Source organism: Etheostoma cragini, chromosome 13, assembly GCF_013103735.1.
Source record: "Etheostoma cragini isolate CJK2018 chromosome 13, CSU_Ecrag_1.0, whole genome shotgun sequence".
Lineage (NCBI taxonomy): Eukaryota > Metazoa > Chordata > Actinopteri > Perciformes > Percidae > Etheostoma > Etheostoma cragini.
In genome coordinates this window covers 20,109,044-20,136,108 of record NC_048419.1, presented here as the reverse complement: position 1 = coordinate 20,136,108, position 27,065 = coordinate 20,109,044, and the positions used below count along the sequence as shown (strand labels likewise).

At 38.2% G+C, this 27,065-nt stretch overlaps 1 protein-coding gene across 7 annotated transcripts; it reads left to right on the top strand.

Annotated features, from left to right (window-relative positions):
- Nucleotides 1-1,717: 1,717 nt before the first annotated feature.
- Nucleotides 1,718-21,679, top strand: LOC117955495 (core histone macro-H2A.1). Of its 7 annotated transcripts, none has more exons than XR_004659060.1 (9): nucleotides 1,722-2,061; nucleotides 3,615-3,815; nucleotides 4,462-4,568; nucleotides 4,792-4,983; nucleotides 5,908-6,015; nucleotides 12,308-12,394; nucleotides 14,485-14,574; nucleotides 18,834-19,008; nucleotides 20,106-20,184. XR_004659060.1 is itself a non-coding variant. In XM_034890019.1 (9 exons), exons 2-9 carry the CDS (start codon nucleotides 3,644-3,646, stop codon nucleotides 20,269-20,271), a joined length of 1,107 nt encoding a protein of 368 aa, XP_034745910.1. In that variant the 5' UTR covers nucleotides 1,722-2,061; nucleotides 3,615-3,643; the 3' UTR covers nucleotides 20,272-21,679. The 7 variants fall into 7 exon arrangements, 5 of the variants coding, with proteins under 5 accessions (XP_034745914.1, XP_034745913.1, XP_034745910.1 ...); XM_034890019.1 differs by lacking the exon at nucleotides 12,308-12,394 and adding an exon at nucleotides 10,488-10,587 and having other exon boundaries at nucleotides 5,911-6,015; nucleotides 20,106-21,679; XM_034890020.1 differs by having other exon boundaries at nucleotides 1,729-2,061; nucleotides 12,308-12,398; nucleotides 20,106-21,679.
- Nucleotides 21,680-27,065: the final 5,386 nt, after the last annotated feature.

The window sequence follows — 27,065 nt, the reverse complement described above, 5'->3', positions numbered from 1 at the left end:
TTGGTTACTGCAATACTTCGTCGCAAAGTACAGCACTCACTTACTGTAACATGTAAAGAATACTGTAAAAAAAAGATGGTCATGTGATTGAAAGAACCTTAACAGATTAGTGTGTTTGCCAGATGGGAATCAGGTGGGACTGATCTATTTGGATAACTTCAATCAGCTGTTTCTCTAACATACAGTAACAATGGGATACTGTAAAATGCATATATTTGTGGGGGTATGTTTGTGTTTCAATTTACAATATGAACAGCTGTTCACTTTGACTTTAACCTAAGATAGGTTTAGAACATGATGTTATCCGTTCTGATAGACAATGTGAAAGCATTTGCAAATTTGTTAGTAAAGACTCATTGTTTTGGTCTTTGTTGAGCTTGTTTGTAAAAGATGTTCAAGCATTTTAAATGTTGTGTTAATGGTATGCATTTTGTGTGAAAGCAACAAGAAATGTGTTAATTGTATAGCTTACACAGTCAGATGTTTTGCTAACTGTGTTAAGAGTTTAGGAAAGTTGTTAAAGTATTGAAAAAATTGTCATAGCATTCGTAATAAACTGTAATTTGGTTTCATTGCACAGCTCAGGTCTGACCTCTGCTGTGAAGCTGTCACCACTGCATCCGTGTGCTGCTGGGTTTTGGCACGTTTGTCAGTAGTCACTCGCTCGTCACTGAGTTTGTATCACACAGGGCATTAAAGCCTGATTTACATATATCATGATCCATTTTGTAACATGGGTGCTTGTGCGTGGAGTTTCTGGACTAAAGTGCACTCACATTTGTGTTCAATTGTGTTTTTCATTTTTAAACCTATGTACTTCACCTTTCAAATAAAAGTATGCATAAGCAACGTTGGCATAAAGAGGTGACAATTAAGTTAAACCTGACATTAGACAAATAAATTGCGTTTTCTATTTTTGAATTGGTGTACCGAAGCGATGTTGCTGTGATAGGGTGATTTGACATACAATTTAAAAAACGTTGAACCAAAGATCAAAGAGATCATAATTCATAAAAGTAAATGTATAAATCACTATTAAAAGCTTACTTTACTTTTATGAATTTACCATAACTGTATGTTACTGTATGTCACAACTGTTGATGCATAGAGCAACCATGTTGAGCTCGGAAATCTGAGGTCAGGGGGAGTGTTTCTGATTTCGACCTGGTAAAATCTGAGTTCTGAGTACTATGAACATTCTCATAATACAGCAATGCATTGACTGCTGTTGTAACATAGTATAAGCTGTATCTAACTAAATCAATTGTAGGCTATGCACTGTCCTGTCCATCTTAATCTTAATCTTAATTTTGACCTTTCTGTGAACATGTTACTTTGTTTGTTTGTACACAAAAACAGCATAATGCTTATTCGGTTGTTGTCGACGGGTATTGCTAACAATGGCTAAGTTGGCTAGAGCTAACCCCACAACAAAAAAATCAGAAGTAGGCTACATTTTTTAAATTTATTTTTATTTTTGTAATCCAATTTTTAAATGTAACCCATTCAACTCGGGTGTGACGTCATTCCCAGCTCTGTTTTTGAGGAAAATGGAACGCACTATCAAAATTCACATAACACATTTGCCCTTATGCAGGCTAATTGAAAATCTTCATGAATAGGCCTACTTTATCAGAAGAAAACCCATTCAGAATATATATGGTGGGGTTGGTGATTGGGGGGTATATTTGTACAAGATGCCCAGAATTAGTGACACCCCTGGCCAAAGAAATTGACGTATAGCCCCCAGTAAAATGCGCTAACAGGTTAATGACTCTCTTAAAGCTTAAATGTGAGAGTTATATAGCTAGATCTGCACGGGAAACGATCAGCATTGTCGGTTTAATCCACGTGTTTCCCTGAACAAGGTAAAGTGTAAATGCTTAAAGAGCATATCGGCTGCAGATTGAGACTCATCAGGTTTGCTCTCCAGTAGTTGCACCGCTCCGTGGGCAGCGGTGGCTCGATCCGATATTTTAACTCGCTGTGGATTGTGGGAGTCGAGGACACTGCCCAGGCTTGTTCCCGAAGAACCCGAGACATTTTCCCCCGCTGAGATTTGTAAGTACTCCACCGGGTCTGCACACCGTCGTGTAGGGTTAAGTACGGTCTCTCGTTGTCGACCGAGCCAGTCTCCATTCGCCAAACCGAGCCTTTAACGTTGCCATGTCGTGTTTTACTGGCATGGAGGCCGAAAGCGGAGACTGCTGGAGCTGGCAGGCAGGGGGGAGGGAAGGAAGGAAGGAAGAGAGGGCAGCTGCCGCCGCTCCGCCGGGGTTATTTCCTCTCGAAAGCACGCTAACCTGAAGAGGAAAATGTCCCCAGTTCGTTTGACAGCTCGTTTTTTATTTAGCCGTGTAGTCGCTCAGCTTGTGGTTAAAATACATTTACATGTTCGAGACATCCGGCGGGCTGTTGACATGCGGAAATCGTTGTCAGTGGCCAGCGGAGAGAAATAAGCGGTTAAACCCACCTACACCTGTCCGGAGAGCGGACATGCCGCAGATCTTTTATCTGCCGATCAATAACGCTACTTTCAATCGCCACGGGTAGCGTTATGATATATATGTATCGTGTGGAATCCATGCATTACAGCAGGTTAGCCTTTGGTGGAGCTAGTTAATTATCAGTATCAGGCGGCTAATTGGTGTCTAGTAGGCTACAATAAAAATGATTTCCCTCGCCTTAATTATGTTTACGTAATGAAACTATCTACTGGTTTTCCTTTAAATATTATGTTTTAGTTGAGTTTAACCCAGAAGACAGTCATATGTCTATTTACATTTACATAATTGACCATTTCAAATACGTCAGTGTGCTAATGGCATGTTATCAATAAAATATCCGTGATCAGACAGCAGTAAATCTCTCATGATAATCTAGGTCTTTTTTTTACAGCTAATGTGACATTTAGGTTGCACTTTGGCCCGAGGGTGATCTAAATAAAAACACAGACCAATGCCAGTGTGTATCTTGGGCAATCAATATATAAAATACTAAGGTCTGAAGAAGTAGGATACACTTTAAAATAGATGCATCTGGAGGACTTGAGAGAGGGTGACTAGACTTGTTATAAAGGGGTTTGCCCTGAATGCATAATAACAACAATATTCTTTATTATTACTATATAGTGAGAGTTTAGAGTTGGAGTGTTGGAATGTAAAACCTATTCTGGATTGTATCATCTTTTGTATTTTTTATTAAATTTAAGGGGCCGAAAGGTATAAAACCTTCAAAAACTGAAGGTTATTCAGGAATTGCATTTAGTGTATTGTAAGCCAGCCCCAGTAAAAGAGCCTACTGCTTATTTATTGAACTCTTTTATTTTAAGTCATCACTTCCTGTGGGAGATATGTCCCAGCTTAACACTGGGATTTCATCTAAGGTTTGGCATTTCTGCAGCTTTCTCTTTTGGGAAAGATTTCCTCTGATGTAGCCTCCGTTTGTGATTGCAACCGCTAAGATGAGCATATGTTTTCACATCTAGCCAAGACAAATTTAAAAATCATGTCACTAGGTGTACTCAGAACTGAATTCCTGCTTATTTGGGATTTATCATGAAGAAACGTCATATTCAGTTTTTTTAATGGATCATGGTTGTTGTGTCCTTGCAGAGCCCGACACAGGTAGCGGTCTCAGAACCATGTCCAGCCGAGGAGGAAAGAAGAAGTCAACCAAGACGTCCCGGTCTACCAAGGCCGGGGTCATCTTCCCTGTAGGACGCATGCTGCGCTACATCAAGAGGGGCCTGCCCAAATATCGCATCGGGGTGGGAGCACCCGTCTACCTGGCTGCTGTCCTTGAGTACCTTACTGGTAAGATTTATTCTCTAATGAGAGAATGCTAAAATATAAAAAAGCATATTTGAATTCGGAAGACAACTTAACAACCTGTTACATGTTGTTTGGGCATTAAAAGGCGTGTTGAACAACAGTCTTCAGGATTGTACTGCTGGCTGCTTTTTAAAACAAGGCTTTAAGACAGATGGATCTAAAAACTTTAGTTACTTATGGTTTATGTAGTCTGAATGAAAACTATCATTTTGTTATCATCTAAGGGCAGTGCATTATTCCTACATGTACAATTTTGACAGAAATATAATATTTTCCAAATCTTTATATTTAATGCTATCTACTCAGAACCCAGGCAGAAAGTAACACAGCCATGAGAGAAAACTGCAATAAATATAGAACTTTTTCTCCCAAAATTTCTAACATGATCTTCAGCGTAGAAATACGACGGTGTGTGATGAGGAAGCACTTTAAAGCTGTCCTTGCTCTTTCAGTCCAGTTGTATGAATTTGTATCAATTATTTTTACTCTATACTAATTACATAGAATTAAAGAACTACATGAAAGTCTATTATTGTTAATGGAGGTTAGCACTGCATTCATAGGCATAAACAGATTTTCTAAACCATTTGTGCTCTACAATGTTATTTGATTTTTTTCACCCATGTAGCTGAGATTTTGGAGTTGGCAGGTAATGCAGCCAGAGACAATAAGAAAGGTCGCGTCACACCACGACACATCCTGCTGGCCATTGCCAACGACGAGGAGTTGAACCAGGTCAGCTGCTGCACGTATCTTATAAAAGTTGCATTTATGTAAACTTGATATTATGTCAAGTTAATTTTGATCTAACCTGCCATTTGAAGGACATTTACACAAAACAACAACGCATAAGATCATTGTCAACTATTTTTCCAATGCAAGTTTTTAGATTGATTTCTTACCTTCAAGGTTGTGTGGGACCATGTAAACAGTTTTTAATTTAGTCTTCCTGTTGCAGTTGCTGAAAGGTGTGACCATCGCAGCAGGAGGAGTCCTGCCCAACATCCATCCAGAGCTGCTGGCTAAGAAGAGAGGTGCAAAGGGAAAACTGGAGACACCTGTCTCACCCGCCCCAGAGAAGAAACCCAAGCCAGTCAAAAAATCGGCAAGCAAGAAAATGAGTGGGAAAAAAGCTGGAGCGAAGGCTAAGGTATTGTTAAATGTGAATAGGCTGGTGGTTTTTGGCTGCCTAAAAGCACCAGAAACATTTTATTGAACCTGTACACTGATTAATGTATAAGCAAGCTGTTTTAAAAACAAGTCATGCAAATCTACAAGAAAACATTTGTTTACTATTAAAAACACACCCAATGTCCTGAACAGGAACTCTTAAACTCAGAAAGGACGGTTCATTTTAATTTACATATACTGTAATTGGAAGCAGGAAAATGCTAAATAATATCAGTTTCATAGACATGTCATACTAAAACATGTTACCACCAGTTATGTGTGGAGCAACCTATATTATCTTTTTGAGCATTCAATCAATGACGAAGCAAAACATGAGACAGACAGACAGAGCGAAATGAGAACTATAGAGATAAATCTTGACATCTGATAGCCAGTATTCCCTCCCCCAAGATCAGGACTGATCCGAAAATTGAGCTATTTTCTGATTGGATCCTAACTGGCTTTAACACATGAAAAAGAGTGACAAAGTCCAAAAGTTAAGTTAAAATTAAATCATAGGGACTATGCTTTCCAATGTTTTGAATGGCTATTCTAGCTGCATATGTATTCCCAGGGGTTCCTTCACAATTAACTTTGCGTAAACTGTGCATATATACAGGACGTTACAGGTTGAATGGTTTACATGTTTTAGTGAGGAGAAAAGTAACCGAAACATCACAAAAACAGTTTTGGCATTTTTGATAGGCACGGAAAAGTTGAATAAAGACCCACAACCCAGACAAATCTAATTAAAGACACAACACTGAGACAAGACGTTCTCATAGAACAGCTACAGCTGGGATACTGTAGCTGACTCTGATCTGTTACCTCCCAACAGAGGGGACCAAGAGAAAACAATAGTCCTATAGACTGTCACATATTGTCAACATTTATTCCTCAACAGAAGCAGGGTGAGGTGAGCAAGGCGGCGTCAGCAGATAGCACCACAGATGGATCTCCAGTGGACAGCTTCACCGTGCTCTCGACAAAGAGCCTCTTCCTGGGTCAAAAGGTCAGTTTTTTGTGTGTTAAAACATACTAATTCAACACAGGTCAAAGCTAAATGCATAATAAACCACCGGCGAGTCAATATTGAATGATTTAAGTTTGGGATGAACAGATAGCTTACTCAGACTAAAATAAGGCTTATAAAGAGGTAAGAGTTCTAGACAAATATCTGGTAACTTGCAAATCCATAAGTAAGACATACATATATATACATAATGTATACACATGATAGATATTAGGACTGAAATTGTCTGTCAAAAGACTTTCTTGTTTTAAAATACAGTGCCATACATAGTAAAAGTGTTTACATTCCAGTAGTAAAGAACAAGGACATTATCTTATGCCTCTTTGTTTAGTTTTTTTTAAACCTATCTTTGTTTTGGAGAAAACTCATTCTTGATGAGCAACCAGATTAATCCAGTGCTCAGGAAAACTGCAAAACCAAAGATATGTTTTGTAATTTGGTCAGCCACGGGAGTTATGATTAAATACTACAACCTGTTATATCTGCCTCCTTAAAATATTCATCCGCTCTTTTATATATATGTTACTGTCATAACTGAAGCAGATCTAAGAGGTTAAATTAAGCAAAGATGATGTGATAATGTGATGAGTTATCTTTTTCGTCTCATTGAAAGAAAGTGGTTTTTGATATTTTGTTTTATAAATGTAATTTTCCATCACGCTGTACTTCCTAACAGGTCTGCTATAATTCACCAGACTTCATATAAGGGCTTATAGTGCAACTCAACAGAGTGGTGCACTACGCTTTAACTGTAATAGTAGCAACCATGAATGCTATGTTGCTTAATGTATCAGATGTGGAAGAAATGTAAGCTCCCCTCGCTTTGGTCCCGCTGAGCATAAAAACTTATTTTGCAAGTTTTTATTTTTATATTAACTGAAACATGGAAGTAAATTTGCCTAAAGTCACGTCGAAGTCTTTTTTAAGATGATCATCAAGATCAGAAGCTTATGAAATTAGATTTGAGCTTGAAAAACATTAAAGGCAGAGGGGGGAAACCGTTGTGTCTAAGAGAATGAATGACTCAAGAATGATGCAAGAAGTGTCACTGATTCCCTAATTTGAAACTGATTGTGCTGTCTTTGTGCTAAAAACTATAGGATTTGTGCTGTGTTTAGCACTCTGACAATAGTTTAGTTTGGAGCAGTGGCGTAGTCTAATGTATTGTGGTGGGTGTACTGTAGGAGGGGGGGGCATATCATAGTGGGGGGGTCTGAGTGTCCTCCCCCAGGGAAGTTTTGAGCATCAACGATTTCCTTTCCTGTATTCTGATACACTTTTATGCACCAATTTACAGTGGAAATACCTTTTATTTAGCCTGTGTGAAGAAGAAAAACACGGACAAAAACTCTAAATATATCAACATATAATGGGAAGTATGTTGTTTGTAAATGTATGTCATTTGGCATTTGTAAGTGGGTATATGGAAATCCTGGACCTTTCTTCGTGGGTATACTGTGTATACCTGCGTATCCCAAAGACTAAACCACTGGTTTGGAGCAGTCTTTTTTTCTACAGTGTCTTCTGTGATTTTTTGTTTGCCTCTTACTAAAGCTTGTGGATAGTATAGTACAACATAAGATTAAACAAAAACAGATGGGAGAGAATTAACTGATGGTTTCTACAGAAATACAATTTATAGTTGTTTTACAGTCTGCAGAGTCATGACAACTCTCTATGACACTGTTAAAATTAAAGTAGGCCTAATTGTTAAAATAAAATGCCAAATTAATTGCCCTCCACAGGAGAACAAATGTGGGAAATTTACTTCCAAAACTCAACGTTTCAGATCAACTTTAACTGCGGGTAATGGCACTGCATGCTTTGGTCTACCATGCATATGCTAATAATAATAATATATTATTTAATACTGACTAATAATCCTAACATGATGTAACAGCAGGTTTTGCTTTCGAAGCATTATGACACATACCGTTTGCTTGTGGTTTTATCACAAATCTTTAGGAATTTTGCTTCTACACTATGAATTACTTGATCTTTTAGGAACCTTGGGAAAAAAAGCATGACAGTCTGTAGTGTCAGAAAATATGTTATACATATTTCAATTACAGCTTGTTATTGCATATGTCCAAAGTCTAAAATATTGCTGCTTACACATGTTGTCTTGGAACATTATTATTTTAACACACATTCCTAGGTGTACTGCATTAACTGGAAATCCAACTTAAAGTAATTTACTTTGATTGTGGAATATATTACGCTACACTCAGTAGCAGGAAGTATTTGTCTGCTGTCATATTTTCTTCATTAGTTAAATGGCTCAGTGCTGACCACAGATGACAGCAGCCATTTGAAATCAGCGGATGATAATCAAATGAATGCAGTGAACCTCCCACTGATTAAGATAATGAACCCATGGAGAGAAAAGCTAGTCTGTTTTCTGTTTTATAGACTTAATTATCTCAACTACACTTGTCCTGCCCAAGTGTTCAGTCAGTCACACAGTCCAAATAACTGCTGTCACTGCTTTCACTCTTACTGCTTGTGGGATGATTTGGGCCTTTTATTTCAAAGTATTACGTTTCAATCCTTGGAAGCAAGAAGTGGTGTTTGTGTAACACATGGCTAATTAATCGTAGACTCTGGGATACTAACAGGATGTGGCATATGCATAGGAAATACTTAACATTTAGAAGGATACCTTGACATTTTGACTTTTGTTTTAGAACATTCCCTAAGTCTTAGTAAAAATTGCTGGCTTTGAAACTGAAACTGTGCCGCACAGCTAGCGTTTAACCAACAAACTATTAATAAACTGGAATTATATTTGCAAACCTACAGTAGATAGTTAGAATATTAACTGACATTATATATAAACAACAGCTCTAAAGGGACATTGCAAGACATAAGATGTAGACAAAATGACAAACACTCAACAAACAGTCCCTATACTTAACTAAAATAATTACAAACACACCTACAAAGATGGGTAAAATTAGATTGTATGCCATAGAGCTTATTTGACGTTTCACTGTATGAAAAGCACAGGTGTAAATAATCAAACTACGGATGGTTGAATTGCATTCAGCTGCTTGAGTTTCATGGTCCTGGTGTTGTTGCATGCTGGCTCACTATCACTCTGTCATGGCTTAATGGGACACTGAGATAGAACAGAGACATTGGTAATGCTATTAGTAACACCTGTGCTTTTTTTTTTTTACAACGACAAGTCACACTGTCTGCTGTGAAAAAGAGTATAAATCATATTCCTGGGGGTTAGTTTCAGCTTGTGACCAATGTCCCTCTTGTTGAGGTCATTTGTATGTGTGGTCCTGATTATCCAGGTTCTTTCTATTGCCATTTAAAATAATTTAGCTTTTTCTAATCAATGTCCCTAGATGAATGCTGCCTTCTTTCTACCTCGTTTAGTTGTTGTCACAATTTTCTTAGAAAACTTGTGAAAAACAAATGAATGTGATTATCCAGAAGTCTGACTTAATGCTGACTAGTCATGCTTGCCAGACCTATCCACAGTGCCGCGGAGTCTGGCCCCTCTACCAATACAAGGCTCTAGCTTGTTTGTATTTCTTTAAACCAGTCACAATCGTCTCAGGCAGCTCTAAGCTCCGGTCGCAGCAACGATGTAGCTGCAAATTGGTCTCGGGAAGGAACTTGTTTTCACCCCGTGAAAGAAAACGGCACATACAATATTAAATGAAGTTATCTGTTGACCCAATGCAGTTACGTAAACTATAAAAATTAGCTAGATACATGGTTAAACATAATTTGCTCTTACCAGTTTATTGCGTGTGTATTTTTTCTGTTGCAAATCTGCGCCAATCAGTCCAAAAATGTCCCAATTACATAGTAAATACCGTAAACATATTCTTTGTAAATCTTTTTAATCTTTTTCCCAAAACAACCAAGCAGGCCTGCCTTGTTGCACAATCCAAATTTTGTTTTAAACTTTAGCGAATAACTTGCTAGCTCAAAGTGTGTTGATGTTTTCCGAAACCAATGGAGTTTAGCGAGGTGAGGCACATCCGGACGTTAGATTTGGCGGCAACAGATGCTCTGGCGATTATCCGGTAATTTATTTCTGGTGGATTAGACTAAATGCTGACCAATGCTGATATAGCAATACCAGTTAGCAGTAAAACTGTTGCAGTGATATTGTACATGAGGTTATTATTTTCAGTTTTGTGTGTACTCCTGTACAAAGAGGCTGTCAGTCCACATCTAGGCATTATAGTTCACTTCACTGCACACAAGGACTTAAGTTATATTTACTTACTGTGTGCTTTCAGCGGTAGTGAAGATATATTGAATGTCTATATATAACATCAGTTCTATACATCATCAAAAAGTCAAGGTATCCCTTTAAGCTATGGTGTGAATCTGGTTTTAATTGCTTTGCTTCCTCTCCTATTTCTTCTTGCTCTCCCTTCTTCTCGGCATGCCTCCCCCTCCCCCGCTTCCCACTTCTGCAGCTCAACCTCATTCACAGCGAGGTCAGTAACTTGGCTGGCTTTGACGTGGAAGGGGTCATCAACCCCACCAATGCTGAACTTGAACTTAAAGATGATTTAGGTGAGCTCCCCTAGTCCAAACTCTCTGGTCTCAGTGGGGTTTGAGATGTTAAAAATCCTTGATTGTTCACAGCTTGACAACTTCTCCTAAACTAAATAATCACTGAATAAAGAACTGTCCGACAAAGGTTTTAGACTGTTGGGCTAGTTAGGACCTTCCTGCACCACATCTGTTTATTCACACTGTGGGCAACTGAGTTGATGTTGTGATCATGTAGGACAGATGTTGGAAAGTGGAAGAGATATTTGAATCACAAATGTATCACTGGTTGTTTTGATTATTTAAAATCAATTGACGATCTGATGACAAAAATATTTACAAAAATCCAGATCAAAATTGAGGGTTATTGATGCCTCCTCTGATTTTGTTGTTTTTGTTCTCTTCACTTTTTATTACTGTGCTAAGCTTTTTGCAAGTTTCTCTTAATCGTATTAATCCATAGAGAACAGCGTCCTCCATTTTCTTCCTTACCATTTTTCGATACTTGGGAACATGAAATGAAAAAAGGTGAAAGTCAGGGACCAACCTTTAAAAAAAAACGTTATGGTATATGCAGCTGCACAACCTTTTAAAAACATAGGTACTTTGTTTCAATTTTGGACTTAAACATCTCAGCACTGTAAATAAAAGCTCGGTCCACTGGCCCCGTGGACGGCAGCTCTCTCTCTCCGGCGTGATTTACAGTAAACTCTAATGAAGGATGCAGCCATTTGAAATAAATGAAAAAAACACTGGAAGGACATGTTCTATATGATTAGCTTTTTACGTCTGACTTGGAAAAACCTCTACAGCTCAGTATCGTCAGCAGAAGTGCTTGTTGATGATTTCTGGACTCTCAGGAAATAAAAGTAACTTCTTCATGGTGTTGCTCGCAGTGTGAATACCTGGTGAGGATTATATCTTTGACCTCAAGTAACTCATCCAGCTCTTTGACTGAAAATGAAGAGAGATTGATTTTCTTTAAAATACAACTCTCAGGAGTAGGACATGACTTTCTGTGGAAACATTCAAGGATTTCTTTTTTAATCGAAGCCCCTAAGAGCAGTGATCATGCTTGCTCTTCCCATCGGTAGATGTGATAAGGTTCATTCCAGGTTGTCATCCTTTCAGGTGGCTATCAGCCATTTTTACTATGTTTTGATAATAACTCTAATTTCAAGAAAATTTTAGTAATGAAATAGAGCATCAATTTACAGAAGAACAACATGACATGACCCTCTATTAGTTGCTCTCTGCAGCCTGATTGTAAGGCTGGTGGCCTGGAGTGTGATCTTCAACTTCTTTGCTCATTCATATGAGCCAAGAAATCAGGACTACACAATAAGTCATAATGTTTGCTTTCCTAATTTCTCCAATTATAAACTACAAAAAACTTGAAGAGTTTTAAAATGCACTCTAGCATGCAATCTTGTGCGATGATGAGTGTAAAGAATTGACTGTATTTTTTTGTAAGTAAATCTGGCTAACTGTGCAGTCCTAATTTCTAATTACATAACATGACCCACCAGGTCCTCAGTTGCCTCCTTGTTTCCTGTGAAGTCCTCAGCCAATAAGGAGCGCGCTCACTTCTGTCTCTTTTCTTTCTGTTCTTCTCTTTCATTCTTTTTTGTCTCATCTTGTTGCTCCTGATCACACACACACGCACACAAACATACACACATACACTGTGTTTTTACCACCATGTTGTTTGGCTGTTGTCTGTCATTGTTGTCGTCTGTAGTTGCAAGTTGTCAGAGCCGACATTTCCATCGTGGAGAGCGACGCTGTCGTTCACCCAACCAACTCCTCCCTCTATGCAGGTGGTGAAGTAGGTAAAGGAACCATTGAAACCACAGAGACCGCGAGTGACTGTCTGTCTGCTCTCTCTTTGCATAGTCCAGATGGTCTGCACTGCAGTCTGTGGACAAACATCACAGCAGCAGCACAGTTTTTATTCTCCATTGTGGATGTTATTTAGCCAGTGCCCAAACACCCGTCTGTTCTTACTGTAAATGCTTCACTGTAGTATTTATGTAATTTGATGAAACACTGACTGAAAGAATTATTACTCTATCATGAATGAACGTTTACTTGCAGAGGCTTGAATTGTGAAAGCAGGGACTGTTTTATGTATGCAAGGAAGTGCCTGTGGGAAACTCCAGTCTCCCAGGTTTAAAAGTGAGCTGCCAAACTGGATTGCAGTAACACGCTGTTTTCAATAAACTTATCCCAGAAGACATACTCAGTATATACATTGTGAAAATGATTATTTTTTATTTGGCAGCTTACTGTATTAAAAAAAAAAAATTCTAGTATTTGGCAGCTGACTCTGTTTTCTCAGATGTCAGAAATTCTTGCATTTTATGCTCCAGAAAAGTTTTCAAAGCCATTCCTGATTGCAACCAGGGTCTGTCTCTCGAAGCAGGACTAATGAAGTTACCACACATCAACATCGAGGACTGAAGCAGAAACAACTGCGTGGATTATTATACCAACCCTCGCATTGTTTTAACGCCAGGGCTGTTTTCAGTCTAAGCGCCCGATAACTTTGTAATCCTGCTTCGTGAGACAAGCACCTGCATTAGCTATGACACAACTCTTATCTGACCTTCCCAAAAACATTAAACAACTGCACTGTCTCAAGCAACTTTCAATTCTTTACAAGTGTATCTTCACATCAAACAGGCACACGCTACAGCAAGCCTGCAAATGTGTAAAAGCATTGGTAACCACGTGTCGCTGTAATGCTTCACCCACTGATGGTTAACTTTTACAGCTGTACCACTGAAGAAAATGTATACATTACTTCATTATGATACTCTTACTAATCATCCAATATCCAGGTGCAGTGTTGAACAGAAACAGCCTGTATATTTCTGTCCCTGTAAACCTGAAACCATGCTGCTGCTGTTTTTTGATGTTGCTTTGTTCCACTTGGCTTTAATGTGGGCGATCTTGAACTCGCTTCATTTCCTGTCCCCCTGGATTGTGCTGTCTGTTCAGCTGGTTAGAAAGAAAATCCACCAAGTTTTTTACTTTGGTTTCCAGAAGTGTCAATTTAAAACTCCTGAGCATTGATCACTTGTCATTTGAATTAATTAGTAAGTGAACGTTTTAACTATTTAACAATTAACATTTCATAATTTAAAGAGCCTTTAATCACTAACTATTCTCAAAGGGCTGATATTAACCTTGTTGTATTTTCTCTCCTGCCTGGCTTAAATGTTATTGCAGCCAGAACATTGATTTCTCTGAATCTGGTTGATTTTAAATCACCTCTCTCCTCTCTGGTTTTACTTTGTGGTTTTTCTCTTTCGCTCTGAGTGAATCTGAAGTAGTGTGATCCATGTGAAAGGAATAATCAAAATTAGTAGGAAAAAACCCTTTCCTCTCAATTTTCTCAACTTCTAAATGTATCTTCCTCCTCCTAAGAGTTAAACTTGAAATGCTTCCTTGGCTGTTAACATAGCTTTTACATTTATAAAATGCTGCAAACCTTTTTCTTCCTTTTTTAAACAAGCTCTTCATTCTCTAATCTGGAGGTAAAGGAATACCCTCGGTCCACTGCAAATAAGCCAGCATGTGAAGACAGAGGGAAGTAATTAGGGACCGCAGCTTTAATACTTTAGTTTAACTGACTCAGAGTGAGTCATTTTGGAAAATAGCAGCCCTGAATCTTTGCACTTCATTTGGGAGGTAACAGTGACTCTGTGTGCGGCATTAGATCAGAGATTGAGAGAGAAACCAGGTGAAATGATTGACGGCATTGTTGTCTGTCTGTCTGTCTGTCTGTCTCCATGTCTGTGTGCTTGCCTCTCATGCCTGTCTGCATGACATTGTTTCTCTCCTCTTCCCTGCCAACTGTCCATCAGCGGTACGTGAGGATGTAAACACTCCAACCCTCTCCTGCACTTACAGGCTCTGCTCTGGAAAAGAAGGGAGGGAAGGAGTTCACTGAAGCGTTGTCGGAGCTGCAAAAGAAAAACGGCCCTCTGGAGGTGGCTGGCGGTAAGTGCGCAGAGTCAGGCTTTGCTGTTGTGACGTTACAAAATTCAAACTCCTCAAACAAACAATTATTAGACAAACATATGGGTGGGAATCACCCGATGCCTCACAATGCGATTTTTAAACATATATTGCAATATATTGCAATTTATTACCTTTTTTTCCGACTTCAGATATTTCCCAATTTCAAATCATGTCCCCAAAAGGAAACTTTGTACATCTCACTTCAATTGTATTTCTGCAAAAATGGGATTCTCAAGCACATACATAGTAATAGATCGATACTTATCGTCTGTGTATCGATACAGTGTTGCCACGGAAACACAAACACTAAATCACAGTTATTCTCAGTAACACAGATGATGGGGCACGGGAAAGACTTCCTACTGTAAGTGCTACCTGAGGGGTATGACTCTGCCTTTCATCCCGAAACTCTGCTCCAGCTATACTATACTTATTTTTTCCAACAAGCTTCAAAACTACCTTGACCAATGTCGATTGTACATTTTGTGATCATAGACACTCTCTTGCCGTTGTACAAAGTGAAAAGAGAAACTCACAGAGTTCTGTTTTAAAAACAAAAAACAAAAAAACTTTGCTGTGCTGCAACGAGTAAACGTCCATATCCACTTAAGGAAAAGATAGCGAGTGTGAACCCCAGTTTACACCACAAATCATTTTGCTTTGGGCAACTATGACATTTCCTGACTTTTTCCAATGTCACCATTGATGGGGCTGAAAAGTGTATATTGATCTTCTAAAGCACCACCCAGCTCATTTGACAGTGATATCAGTGTGTCCCGTAAATCTCTCTACACACACACACACACACACACATAACAAACACACAAACACACGCACGCCCCAAAACAAGGCCTCTGCTTCCACGATTTCACCCACTTTAACACAACCAACTCTCTTTCTCTTACTTTATTTTTGCCAGAATCATTGAACTTTTTAGAGAACCGGTGAATACTTGACTATTTATAAGACCTTTCTCATTGGCACGTAATATCTGTCCTTGGCGACTTTTGTCTAAAACTATAGGCATCAGTCTTCAGAGAGCCATATTGTTTGAGCCCTTAGATTATTTTACCCTTCAGTCCATTTGTCTCCACTTTCTCTTTCTGCCCCTCTCTTATCCTTTCTCCATCTGTCTGTCTCATTATTCATCACTCATACTCACTTTTTCAAGCATGTCCCACCTTCACCACTGTTCTCTCTCACATTCAGCCAAGTTATGTTAGCATCATAATCCCGGTCTCTGTGTGGAGCTTAGAAATAGATTACCAGGTGACTGAACACCGAGCCAGCAGAGCCTGTCGGGGATTCTAGGGATCAGGATCAGCAAAACGGTCATCCTGACCTGGACCTGGTTCAGAACAGCCCTCATACAAGTTCTTCAAGATGTTTTAAATACTTGTAAAAAAGTATTTGCTTCCCTATTTCAATGTCAGGCAGGTGCCAGAGTTATTCCACAATTTTTTTTAAGTTAAATTAATTTGGTGTAATATTCCAAAAACAGGTACAACTTAACTTATTTTGTACTGCATGGTTCATTAATTTGAGAGATCTGCTGCACACTTAGTAAAATAAAAATGATAACTGTTGGATGACAAAAAAGATAAACATGGTATTTTGCTGTGATTTTTCAATTGTAATCAGTCTGCCTGGAAAGCAACCTTTTTTATGAAGGTGAATGATAACTTGTGTACTGTATTACTTGGTAATGAGCCATTTGTTAAAGTACCGGTAATTGGTTTGACCAGGAAATGACACATCAAAATGTATTTCTTGTGAACTCTAGAGCTGTAACGTGTAATTAATCGAGTTGACTCAGCAGAAAAATAATCAACTATTTTGATAATAATTAAGAACGTTTTTAAAGCAAAAGTGACAAATGTTCCCCGGTTCCAGCTTGTCATTTATGAGATTCAACTTGGGCTTTAGGTAACCGTGATGGACATTTTTCACTGTTTTTGGGCTTTTTTTCCACCCACAAACAGGGTAGGGAAGTCAAAGTATTGAGAGACAAACAAAGTGTGTCCACAATTATGTCGCAGTACTGTCCCCATAGTTTGATTGACAGACAACCTCCAGATGTGCAGTGCATAAAAACACTAGGGGTGTGCAAAAAAATTGATTCACATTCATGAAACAATTCAAGATCTACCAATTCAAAATCGATTCATAGAATTCCAAAAATCAATTCATATTTTCAGATTTTTTTTTTTTTTTTTTTAATGGCGTGTATATTATCACATGGGAAAAGTAACTTCATTTGCAAACTGTGATACTTTTTTAAATTTTTTTTATTGAGAATCGGTTTTTAATCGAATATTGATCCTAAAAATCAATATTGAATCATGACAGTTAGTGAATCGTGCACTAACTCGTTATATTTTAGGGGTGTGATTTAAAAAAAAAAAAAGTGATTCACATTCATGAATCTCTTCAGGCTGGATTCATATTATTTTTTAAATTTTTAAAATGTTTTGTCATAGCGTGTATACGATCACATGGGAAAAGTTACTACATTTACATACTGTGAATCGTTTTTGAAAATAGTTTTTGAATCAAAATTAAATTTTGAATCAAATCTTGAGCTTAAAAATCGATACATATTGGGACATTTTCTGAATAGTGCACCCCTGAACACACCACACACTGTTCCTCTTTCCCAAATCATAAAACTGTAATAATCATCATCATCATCATCATCATCATCATCATCATCATCATCATCATCCACACACTTTAGCTCACAACCAGATCACACATGCAGTGTGACTGGCTCTCGCTCTGCTGTGTGAAGTGTCTCCATCCTCTCCGTGTGCCATCTGGAAATAAGCTCTTCCTCAGCTTTGACTCCAGTCCAGTCCCACGCTCGCTGTGGGCTAATAAAATCTGACTGGAGGTTTTCTCACTTCACAGAGTCAGGGGCTTTGGCTAAGGTACACTTTCTACAGCTGCTGGTTTGACTTCTTCTCTCATGTCTTCTCTACTTCTCTCCATCTCTCCGTTCCCTTTTCTCTTCTTCTCTTCCTTGTTCTTCCTCTTTTCCTTTTCTTTGCTCCTCTTTAGCTGTCTGGAGAAGTGATTTCTCTGGCCCACCTCACTGTAATACCCTGGCCAAACCATTTAAAGCTCTTGGCGGTTTGCTGCATACATTTTCCACAAAGCAAAGTGTTCTTTTAGCATCTCGGGCCTCCAGGGTTTTGACATCTGACAAAACTTGTTAATGAAGCTGATTTTGACGTAGACAATGGACATGCCGTGAGAAAAATAGAGTTAGAGTTGAATAGGTTCACTCACTGTCTGACTAAACAAAACTTGAACAAATCTAGCAAAATATGACGTGGTGTCTCAGGAAACAACATGTTTAAAGTACTGATTTCACTAAATAATGCAGGTCACAGTTGTGAGTGACAACGAACATCGTTCTTTTATTTTGTTTTCATCATGTTTTCAATGTTGTACAAACCATACATTTAAACATGTATTAATATAGTTCAGAAGTGATACCACATCCTTTCCTTTTCTGTCAGTTTTTGGCCTCACAGATATCCAGTTTTTACTATTTTTATTTTTTTATTTTTCATAGTGAGGTTTTAGAATATTTTAAAATGTTATTGCCACTTAACTATCTCAGGCTTTCTTTGAAACTTGATTATTTAGTGCTTATCTCTGTTTTATATAATTGTAAAATGAATATCTTTTCATATGTTATATTATATTTGGACTTGGATTTTTGGATTTTTGAACAAAACAAGCAATTTAAGGATGTCAACTTAGGATTCATGTTTGGAAACATTTTTCACAATTTTCTGTACTAGACTACAGTAGATAATAATTGATCAATAGAAAAATATTTTTGTCAAAAGCCAAAATATGATCAATCATACAGTGGATATGTCAGGAAATACTACTCGAACAGCTGAACTTTATTTGTGATAAATCAGTTCAAAAGTTCTGACATGATTTATCTTTGTCTAATTTTTTTACATCACAAAAACCTGGCATTTTAACAGGGGTGTGTAGACTTTTTATATCCACTGTAGATAATAATAATCTTATTCTGATTATTATAGGAATGTGCAAACAAGGGACAAAATTGCAAAACCACTTACCAAACTTTCTAGCCGAAGTAACTACGTTTCCTTTCTGCTCCCCCTCCTCCTCTGCTTTGTGCCCATTGTTATGTCCTCTCCTCTTCTTACCTGCCTAACCACTTGTCATCCTCCCTTCCCTCCATCCCTCAGCTGTGTTGACCGCCGGCTTTGGTCTGCCTGCTAAGTACGTCATCCACTGTAACAGTCCAGGCTGGGGCTCCGATAAGTGTGAGGAGATGTTGGACAAGACGGTGAAGAACTGCCTGGCTCTGGCGGATGAGAAGAAACTGAAGTCTGTAGCTTTCCCCTCCATTGGTAGCGGGAGGTAAGAAAACACACACGGAAAGAAACACACCTGACCTCATCATGCAATCCCTTATTTGGAGTTTTTTTTTGTCTTCATCTAGCACTAATTAACACTCAGTTTGTCCTTTTTGCTATAGATTACAAGTTACTTTTCTGATGCATGGAAAAACAAGGTGCTGTTAGAAAATGTAATGTTATCTTAACCTAACTAACAGTATGCATTAACAACATCAGCTCAATTTTTTCAATCTGGCTTTAGTTTAGTCTCACACTGGAGGTGGTTTGCCAAAAAGTGTGGTAATATGAACACTTGTTGGAAACCTGGTTCCAGACCAAGTGTACCTGAGTGGACCGGAACAAGGTGATCTATACTCCAACCTCTCACATGTCTTAATAACATCATGAGTGGCATACTTGCATCGTCAGCAGTAAAATGTTTTTGCCCATTTGCTCTGTGCAAGTCAAAACGGGAGTTGACATGGTTCCCTGGCAACAGCGGTAAACATCTCCACTTTGATCAGGAAAGATTTACCATAACATGTCATGTGTTAGAACAACAGTAAGAAAGTGTGAACACAGCACATGGCAGGTCAGAGCAGCGGATCACAACCTTTTTGGCTCGAAGAAATGTATGCTTGTGAACCCTCATCACAGGATTAATACTGTATTTACCGTTGTTGCCTTCTCAGATTGTTTATGTAATAATGTTAGAGGTCTGATAAGGTCAAACATTTCACGATTTAATAAAAAATAACTTAAAGATTTAGAGAAAAGGCTTAAAATTAGTTCAGCTGAACTGAAAAATGCATGGTTTTGGTGCACTGTTAGAAAAGCATGGCTGAGTCAAGTACCAAAACAAAGCAAATGTTAACATGCTAACAAAACAGATAGTGAACACGGTAGACATTTTACCTGCTTACCATCAGCATGCTAGCATGCTCACACTCATGCTCTCTAGGCTACTGAAACAATTACAGTCAATTCATTTCTAATTATGTATTATGTCTGGTACTGTCCAGTAAATAACTATGTTTGTATGTATGTTGACCTACAAAATAACAAGTCTCTCCAATGTTTGACCACAATTAACTTGGTGTATGTGTTCTCTTCTGTCAGGAATGGCTTCCCGAAGCAGACTGCGGCGCAGCTGATCCTTAAGGCCATCTCCACCTACTTTGTGGCCACCATGTCTTCCACCATCAAGACCGTCTACTTTGTGCTGTTTGACAGCGAGAGCATCGGTATCTACGTGCAGGAAATGGCTAAGCTGGAGACGAGTTAAAAGAGTTTGGAGTATTCGCCTCCTTGTCCCTTTCCCCCTCCCCCACCGTTTTTCCTTCAAGAAAAAAGGAAGGTGTTTACTAGTGATTTGTTTTATTATCAACAGAAGAAGAAAATGAAGAATCTTTCTAAATGCCGGGAACTTGTTTTTGCATTATGTTTATATTTTTTCCTATATTCTTTAAAATTTCTTATTTACTTGTCAACTCTGGCATTTAAATGTAAAAGTGCACTGTTTATTTTGCGGTCTTTTAATACAAACGGTGCCCTACGAAATAGATTCAACAAGTGAAAAGACTCACTTTAAGATTTACTTTTCATATACGGTAAAAGATGTTATGAGAGATAGCTACAGTACACCTCAATTACCAGGCTTCCAGAGAGGTCTGATGAATACGGGTTCATGCATGTAATGGCAGTAAAGATAGTAAAAACAGCTATTCTCTTTCTTTTCATATCAGAAACATAAAACACTGATTCAGTGTCATTTTTGGTATTACCTTTCTGTTCATCTCTTGTTAACAGTACTGTATGATGAAAAGGTGACGTTCAGTTTGCTGTACTTTGGTCTTCAGGAGACTAATATGGCAGACTATGGAATGAGTTTTTGGTTTAGTGTTGTGTGTAGCAAATTCCTGTTTGCCTTTCTTTACACAGGCACAAAATTAGTTTCCTTGTGTGCTGCAGAGACCTTAAATAAAAAGACGTAATTAGTTACAAAAAAAAGTTAATTGACGCCTGTGTATTATAATAATCCTTATACCAGTGTCATGAGTTTACACTGTAAACTGAACACCTGATGGTTGTCATTTACAGTAAAATATAAATCTTTTTTGACATAAAATATAGAAAATATAAAAAATGTTGAATTTGAGGTTTTTGCAGGGCATGAATGGTTTATATTGTGTGTTCCTATTAATGTTTATATAGATGGAGTATTTGTGAAATGTTCTAGAAAAATATTGGACTGTAACAGATTTTTATTTTCTATTTTAATTGATTCTAAAAGGCACAGATTGTTTAAAAACAAACAAGTGAGAGAGTTTTTCTTTGTGTTTTGTCTTTGTCATAAAACATAAAACAAATGTGCAAATTTTTGCTGGATATGGAAGCGCTCTGCTGTTGCTTTGCTTTTTGATTCAGCTACCACAAGATGGCGCCATATAATCAAGAATTGGATTTTTCATCTCAGCCATTTTCTGTGCAGCAGCAGGCCTCTTCACACAGATGCTATTTGATTTAAGTTGGAAATTAATTGGGATTGACGGACGTACATATGACGAACAGACAGCTCTGCTACATTTGGACTTTTCAAAGCCTCACTTTCTTATGAAAAAAAAATGCTTTCTAAAGAATTGCTACAATTGATTATACGAAAGGTCTGTAAACACTCCGGTAATAAAATACCTCTAAAAGCATCATTTTGTCCCTATTGAAATCAAGAGATCGTTCTGATCATTTGTGCTTTGACCTCGAGGATGCTGCAAGGAACTGTAAACCTCAAAGTGTGGGAGTGTGAAGTGTAATTGAAAGAGAAAACTTCCTTGTCCGCAATAGAAACAAGTGTGTGTGTGTCTCCTTGAACAATTAATCAATCCGTCTCCAATGTAATAAAGTGAGCATAATTGTAAGTGTTGCAGAACACACAAAGCCACAGTCAAAAGCCTAAGGATCCCCAGCTCAACTTCCAGCGCTACATGCGTGTGTGTGTTTCTGTACTGTACTTATGAGGACCAAACGTCCCAGTGAGAGAAGAAGATTAATTGTGTGAGGACTTTTTGATACATTGGTTAAAGTTGAGCATGGAAATGCTTAAAGAAGCTTAATGTTCGTGTAACACTATTGTATAGGAATAGTATGTTGTTGCTAAATTTGATAACTTCCCCATTGATGATGCAAACCATTTTCTGGCCTATAAATACAGAATGCTTTCCATAGAGCCTCCCCACCTGATCCCGTTTTCAACGGCACAAAGATGGAACGCAGGACAGTAAACATGCAAACCATTATCTCCACATGACTTTTTATTGGCCAAAAAAAGAATTATGGAAGCAAGACCTCAGAAAAAAACAAAAGGAAAAGCAGTGAGAAATTTCTAAGTCCAACACCTTGTGAAAGTCAGCAGGCTGGTGTCTCAAAAAAACAAAAGTATTCAACGATGTTGGAACCGAGAACAGAAGAAGTTTTTAACTAGTTGTCTCCTGACGTGACCAACTTACAACATGACAATTTTGAAACTATATTTACTGCAGGAGTTAATATCGAGTTATGACATGAAGTTAGGTCCACTATCAAGTACACACCATCACGATATTCAGTGACCTTTTACTACCTACTAATTACTTTGTTCCTGGTGTCCAAACATCCCTTCTCCTATTAACAGTCAGTGAAGGCCATCTTTTCTAAACCTTAAACAGTTGATTTTCTGGCCATTTGGTGGCAGAGGATAAATACTAAGATGTATACACGCCCTTGGCATATCCTCACTTTTCAAGTGTTACATGTAAGTAAGCAGTGTTACCTACTTACACATTCATCAGACATACATTGGAGCAACATAAGCATTTTTTGGAGTTGGGGTTAATTTATGTCCAATATTACTTTCCTTTTAGCTCTTTTTTAGGTCTCCACCAACTCCTGAGGGGAATATCTGTCTCGTCAGCTGCTAAATGCTCCACTATGGTCACCACCTAGTCTCTAACTGTGTCTGTTGGTGCTTGGTAATTACTTGCAACATACTTAGTAAGTAGCATACAGTAGGTTTAACAGTTTTTTCTAGCCGAAAACAACTGCCTCCTATGATTTAAAAATCATGTAAATGTTGTGGTGGAAAATAATGCTAATACTGAGCTAAAGGATGCTGAGGGGAGCTGTAGAGTCGGGGGATGGTCCTCTCTGGGTTTGCCACTACCAGCAACCATTTCATATTTAAGATTTAAGAGGTCATGTGATCCCTAGTTATTGTAAAAAATATTGATTGGTGACTGGTGTGTCTTCTTCTCATCAAATGGTGGTGCCAGATTAGTAAATAACTACAAAAATCACGGTTTTTGATCTTTATCAGAACAATTAAATTATTGAAATTTTAACGTATTATTGTGAAAATCAAGACTCCATGTGGAGGCACCGATTCTATCAGTTCTATAGCCACACATTCTGGCAGGCAACCGATAAAGGCCCATTCCGTAGTTTTTGGACCATGTACATTTGAGTGATTTACTGAGGCAACCAAACCTGTTTCAAATCTGTTTTTTATATGTTGGTGTAGTATTGGCCCTTTTGTTTACATTTAGATCATGGATTGATCCTTTAAATTTAGGGTTTACCAGCTACATTTGTAAACTTTGCTCAATTTAGCTGTCTTATTTTCATAGTTTTGGTCATTATTTCTCTGGGTTATGATAACATTGAACTCATCAAAGTTCTGGGAACTCTGTGACATTACTACAACAAAGTCAGACGATCAATGGGCAATGCTGTTAAGGCTGTTCACTTTCTCTTACAAATGAGTACGCATACCCACAACTTTTGTTCACAACCTGTCTGATTGTCTGACTGCTCGAGTTTCTAGCCCTGTTGGAATTCTTTTAAAGATGTTGCCTTGTTCCCAGATTTTAGTAAATAACCTCATGATGTCATTAACATCAATAGAAATGATGACAGAAGTCAAACCTGAGTTGAACTACACCGGAGCTATCCTTAAGAAATAAACGTTTAGTTTAACGTAATGTATGTGTAAGGTACAAACGTGGCCATACAGGCGGTGGTGAGCCGGCCTGGTTTTGGGACAGAGCCCAGGCCTCGGTCTTGTCCTGAGGCTACATGCTGGCAGGGCAAAAAGAAGACCACGGAGTCAGATGGGGGTCAATTTCCCAGCCATCCAGGGAGGCCGGGACCTGAGACCTCCTCTGAGGGCGCCCATCTGACGCCTAATCCCCAGGAAATACAGACAGGTTTCACCCCCCTTTCAACCCCTCCCATCTCTTCCCCTCCACCCAACCATCCATCCATCCCTCCATCCCTCCCTGTTTCTCCTCGCAGGCACAAAAGCCCTGTAAATTCAAAGCATCTGTACGGGCAAGGGCCAATCCGAGGGCCGCCTTTCCCAGAGCCCGCGCAGATGAAATTTTATTCTTTGCACGAAAAAATTACAGGGGGAGGGGGAAAAAAAACAGAAAATAAAGTAAAGCAAACAGTGGTGAAAGATCAAGGAGGAGAGGAGATGAGGGGTAAGGACTTGGTCATCAGAGAACTGGCCTGCTTTCCAGTGTGTTCATAAGAAGAAAGTAATATTATGTTCTTTATGACCATGAGTCCTGACTAGAGCCTGCTATCAACAACATTCTGCTCGCAACTGCTACTGATTTTGGACATCTACTGTTCCAGCATAGGTACGTGTTGCCATTTGGCTCATTGTTGAACACAAGACACGGTCAGTTGTAGTAGATTATGTTCGTTGAAGAAAAATCCAACAAGACAAGACTTTTGAAATTTCATTTTTTAGAAAACTGGCATCTACAAGTCATGGCACAGCTGTGTATTGCATAATGTTGGAAATGCCTCCATTTTGGTAAACTACTTCTAATGTGTATTGGTTGTGAGCTGTTAATTAACCAGGTTCAAATGTCATTGAGAGAAAAAGCTGTTTTGCAAGAGTGATGTGGCCAAGAAGAAATTCTATGTAATGACAACAAACCTGCGCATTCACATGATGCAAGCCTTCTGTGATCGCGCAATTTTAGTTAAAGTGAAAGCAAATCTCCAAAAGTGTGTATTGATTTTTACAGTATGCTGTTTTGGCAGCTACAATAAAATCAAAATATTTGCTGTAACATTGGCAATTAAACTTCATTAAGAGAATTGGTTTCAAAAAGATATTTGTTGTTCGGTTTTCCAAGATCTTCCTGGTGCTGTTTCACCACCATTCACAGTTTAATTAATTTAATTTTTTCCAGCTGTGAACAGCTCCTTATTTGCCTTGTGCATTGCATTGTGGGGGGTGAATAATGGTGTAAATCAACAAAATGTTAGACAAGAGAATGTGTTCATACAGAATTTCCACTACATACTCACAACCTGCGTAATGTCAGTGGGTTTTTCCTGCAGGGTGACCCTTGACCTCATTTTGGATGACCAGTGCACTCCTTACGTTAGAATAAGTCAAGAAAAACCTCCTAAACCCTCTGCGGTGATACTGGTTTTCAAGTAAAGTAGGAATTAAAGCCTCTGTGAAGTGTATTTGTGAACGTGGTTGGCATTTGGTGCTTCTCAGCGACAGTTAAACAGTGGCCTTTAGTTGTTTTTGGTCAGTGCCGGGTTTCATGTGGCCGAGAATAAAGTTGCAAGGAGAAACTCGATAATTTCCAAGAACTCAAGAGATGGATTTACACAAGAGCAAAAAAATATTGGATGTGAACTTGTGTGACCCACATCGGTTATTTTGAAAAACCATGTAATCTGGGCTCCAACTAGACCTGACTCAAGCAGAATGAGTCGTTCATAGCCCGGCTCAACCAAATGAAGACAATTCAGAATCAGATTGTGTCAAATGTTCCACTGAGAAAATCTATAAACTTCACTAGCTTTTTATCATATTTCACTTCCATTTTGTAGCTGCCTGCCAACATGGCATCATTGGTAAATCTTAACCAAAGCTACTACAATTTAACCTGGATCCCCCGAAGAAGCCACAGTTGTGATTAAACAAGAAAAATTCTCTTCTCATCAAGACCTGATTTAAAGCAGTTATATGACATTAGAAAGGTTCCACAACATGAACACTTACTGCACCCATACCTTAACCAAAGCCCTGGTTGCTCACTGACTCCTGCCTTGCAACAGTAAATGCATCTGAATTTTTAATAGGATAATGCAATTGCAGTTCTTGGCCAATAATGGCTTTCTCTTCTGCATTTTGCACCAGATTGCTACACAGAGGGTTGGTTTTGACTGATTTACAGTAGCAAAACCACAATCACATTCATTTCTGTTCATTGACTTCCACTGGCAGCCATTTTAAAAGGCATCCATACATTTTTTTATCTCAGAGTTTCCTCTTTTCTCACCTAAGTTTGAACAATTTTAGTTGTTTCACACATTTGTCTTCTCACTGGTTTAAAGTGGGCAGGGCTCCATTGAAAAAAAGTTAGATTTTCTCACTTTTAAAAATCTATAGACATTATACCTTATTTATAAATACATCCATAACATTGCATAATTCAGCTGCACTGTTTTTTCCTCATCTATTTTTTTGTGTTTGAGTATCTAGAAAAATGCTGTGTAAAGGAAATGTGCTATTACCATTACTATTATATGAACAAAATCAAATAGCACGATATTTTGGACCAAACACATCAACATTGATATTGCATTTTGATGGTGCTTTTACAAAATATCTACACATTTAGATTATAGATAAATAATCATCAATAATGTTGATATAATGACTTAGTGGGTAAAGGCAAATAATAAAACAGCTAGAACAGTCTGGTAAGTTCAGAAAATGATGTCACTTTAAATGCAGCCTTTAAAACTTGGAAAAGGCAACACTTTATATGTTATATTACAATATCCAAAATCAAAAATCAATACAATATTGATAAATTGCCCAGCCCTAATTAGAATTGTTAAGTTTAAATTATTATTGATTATTGCTTACTCCCCATTATGAATATATATTGTCATAGTGAAATACTATTTTTTATTTTTATTTATTTCCACAACATCTGGACAAGGCAATGGCAGTTAAGGCTAAAGGAAGATCATGGCAAACAGTAGTTAAAGTTAGGAACATTG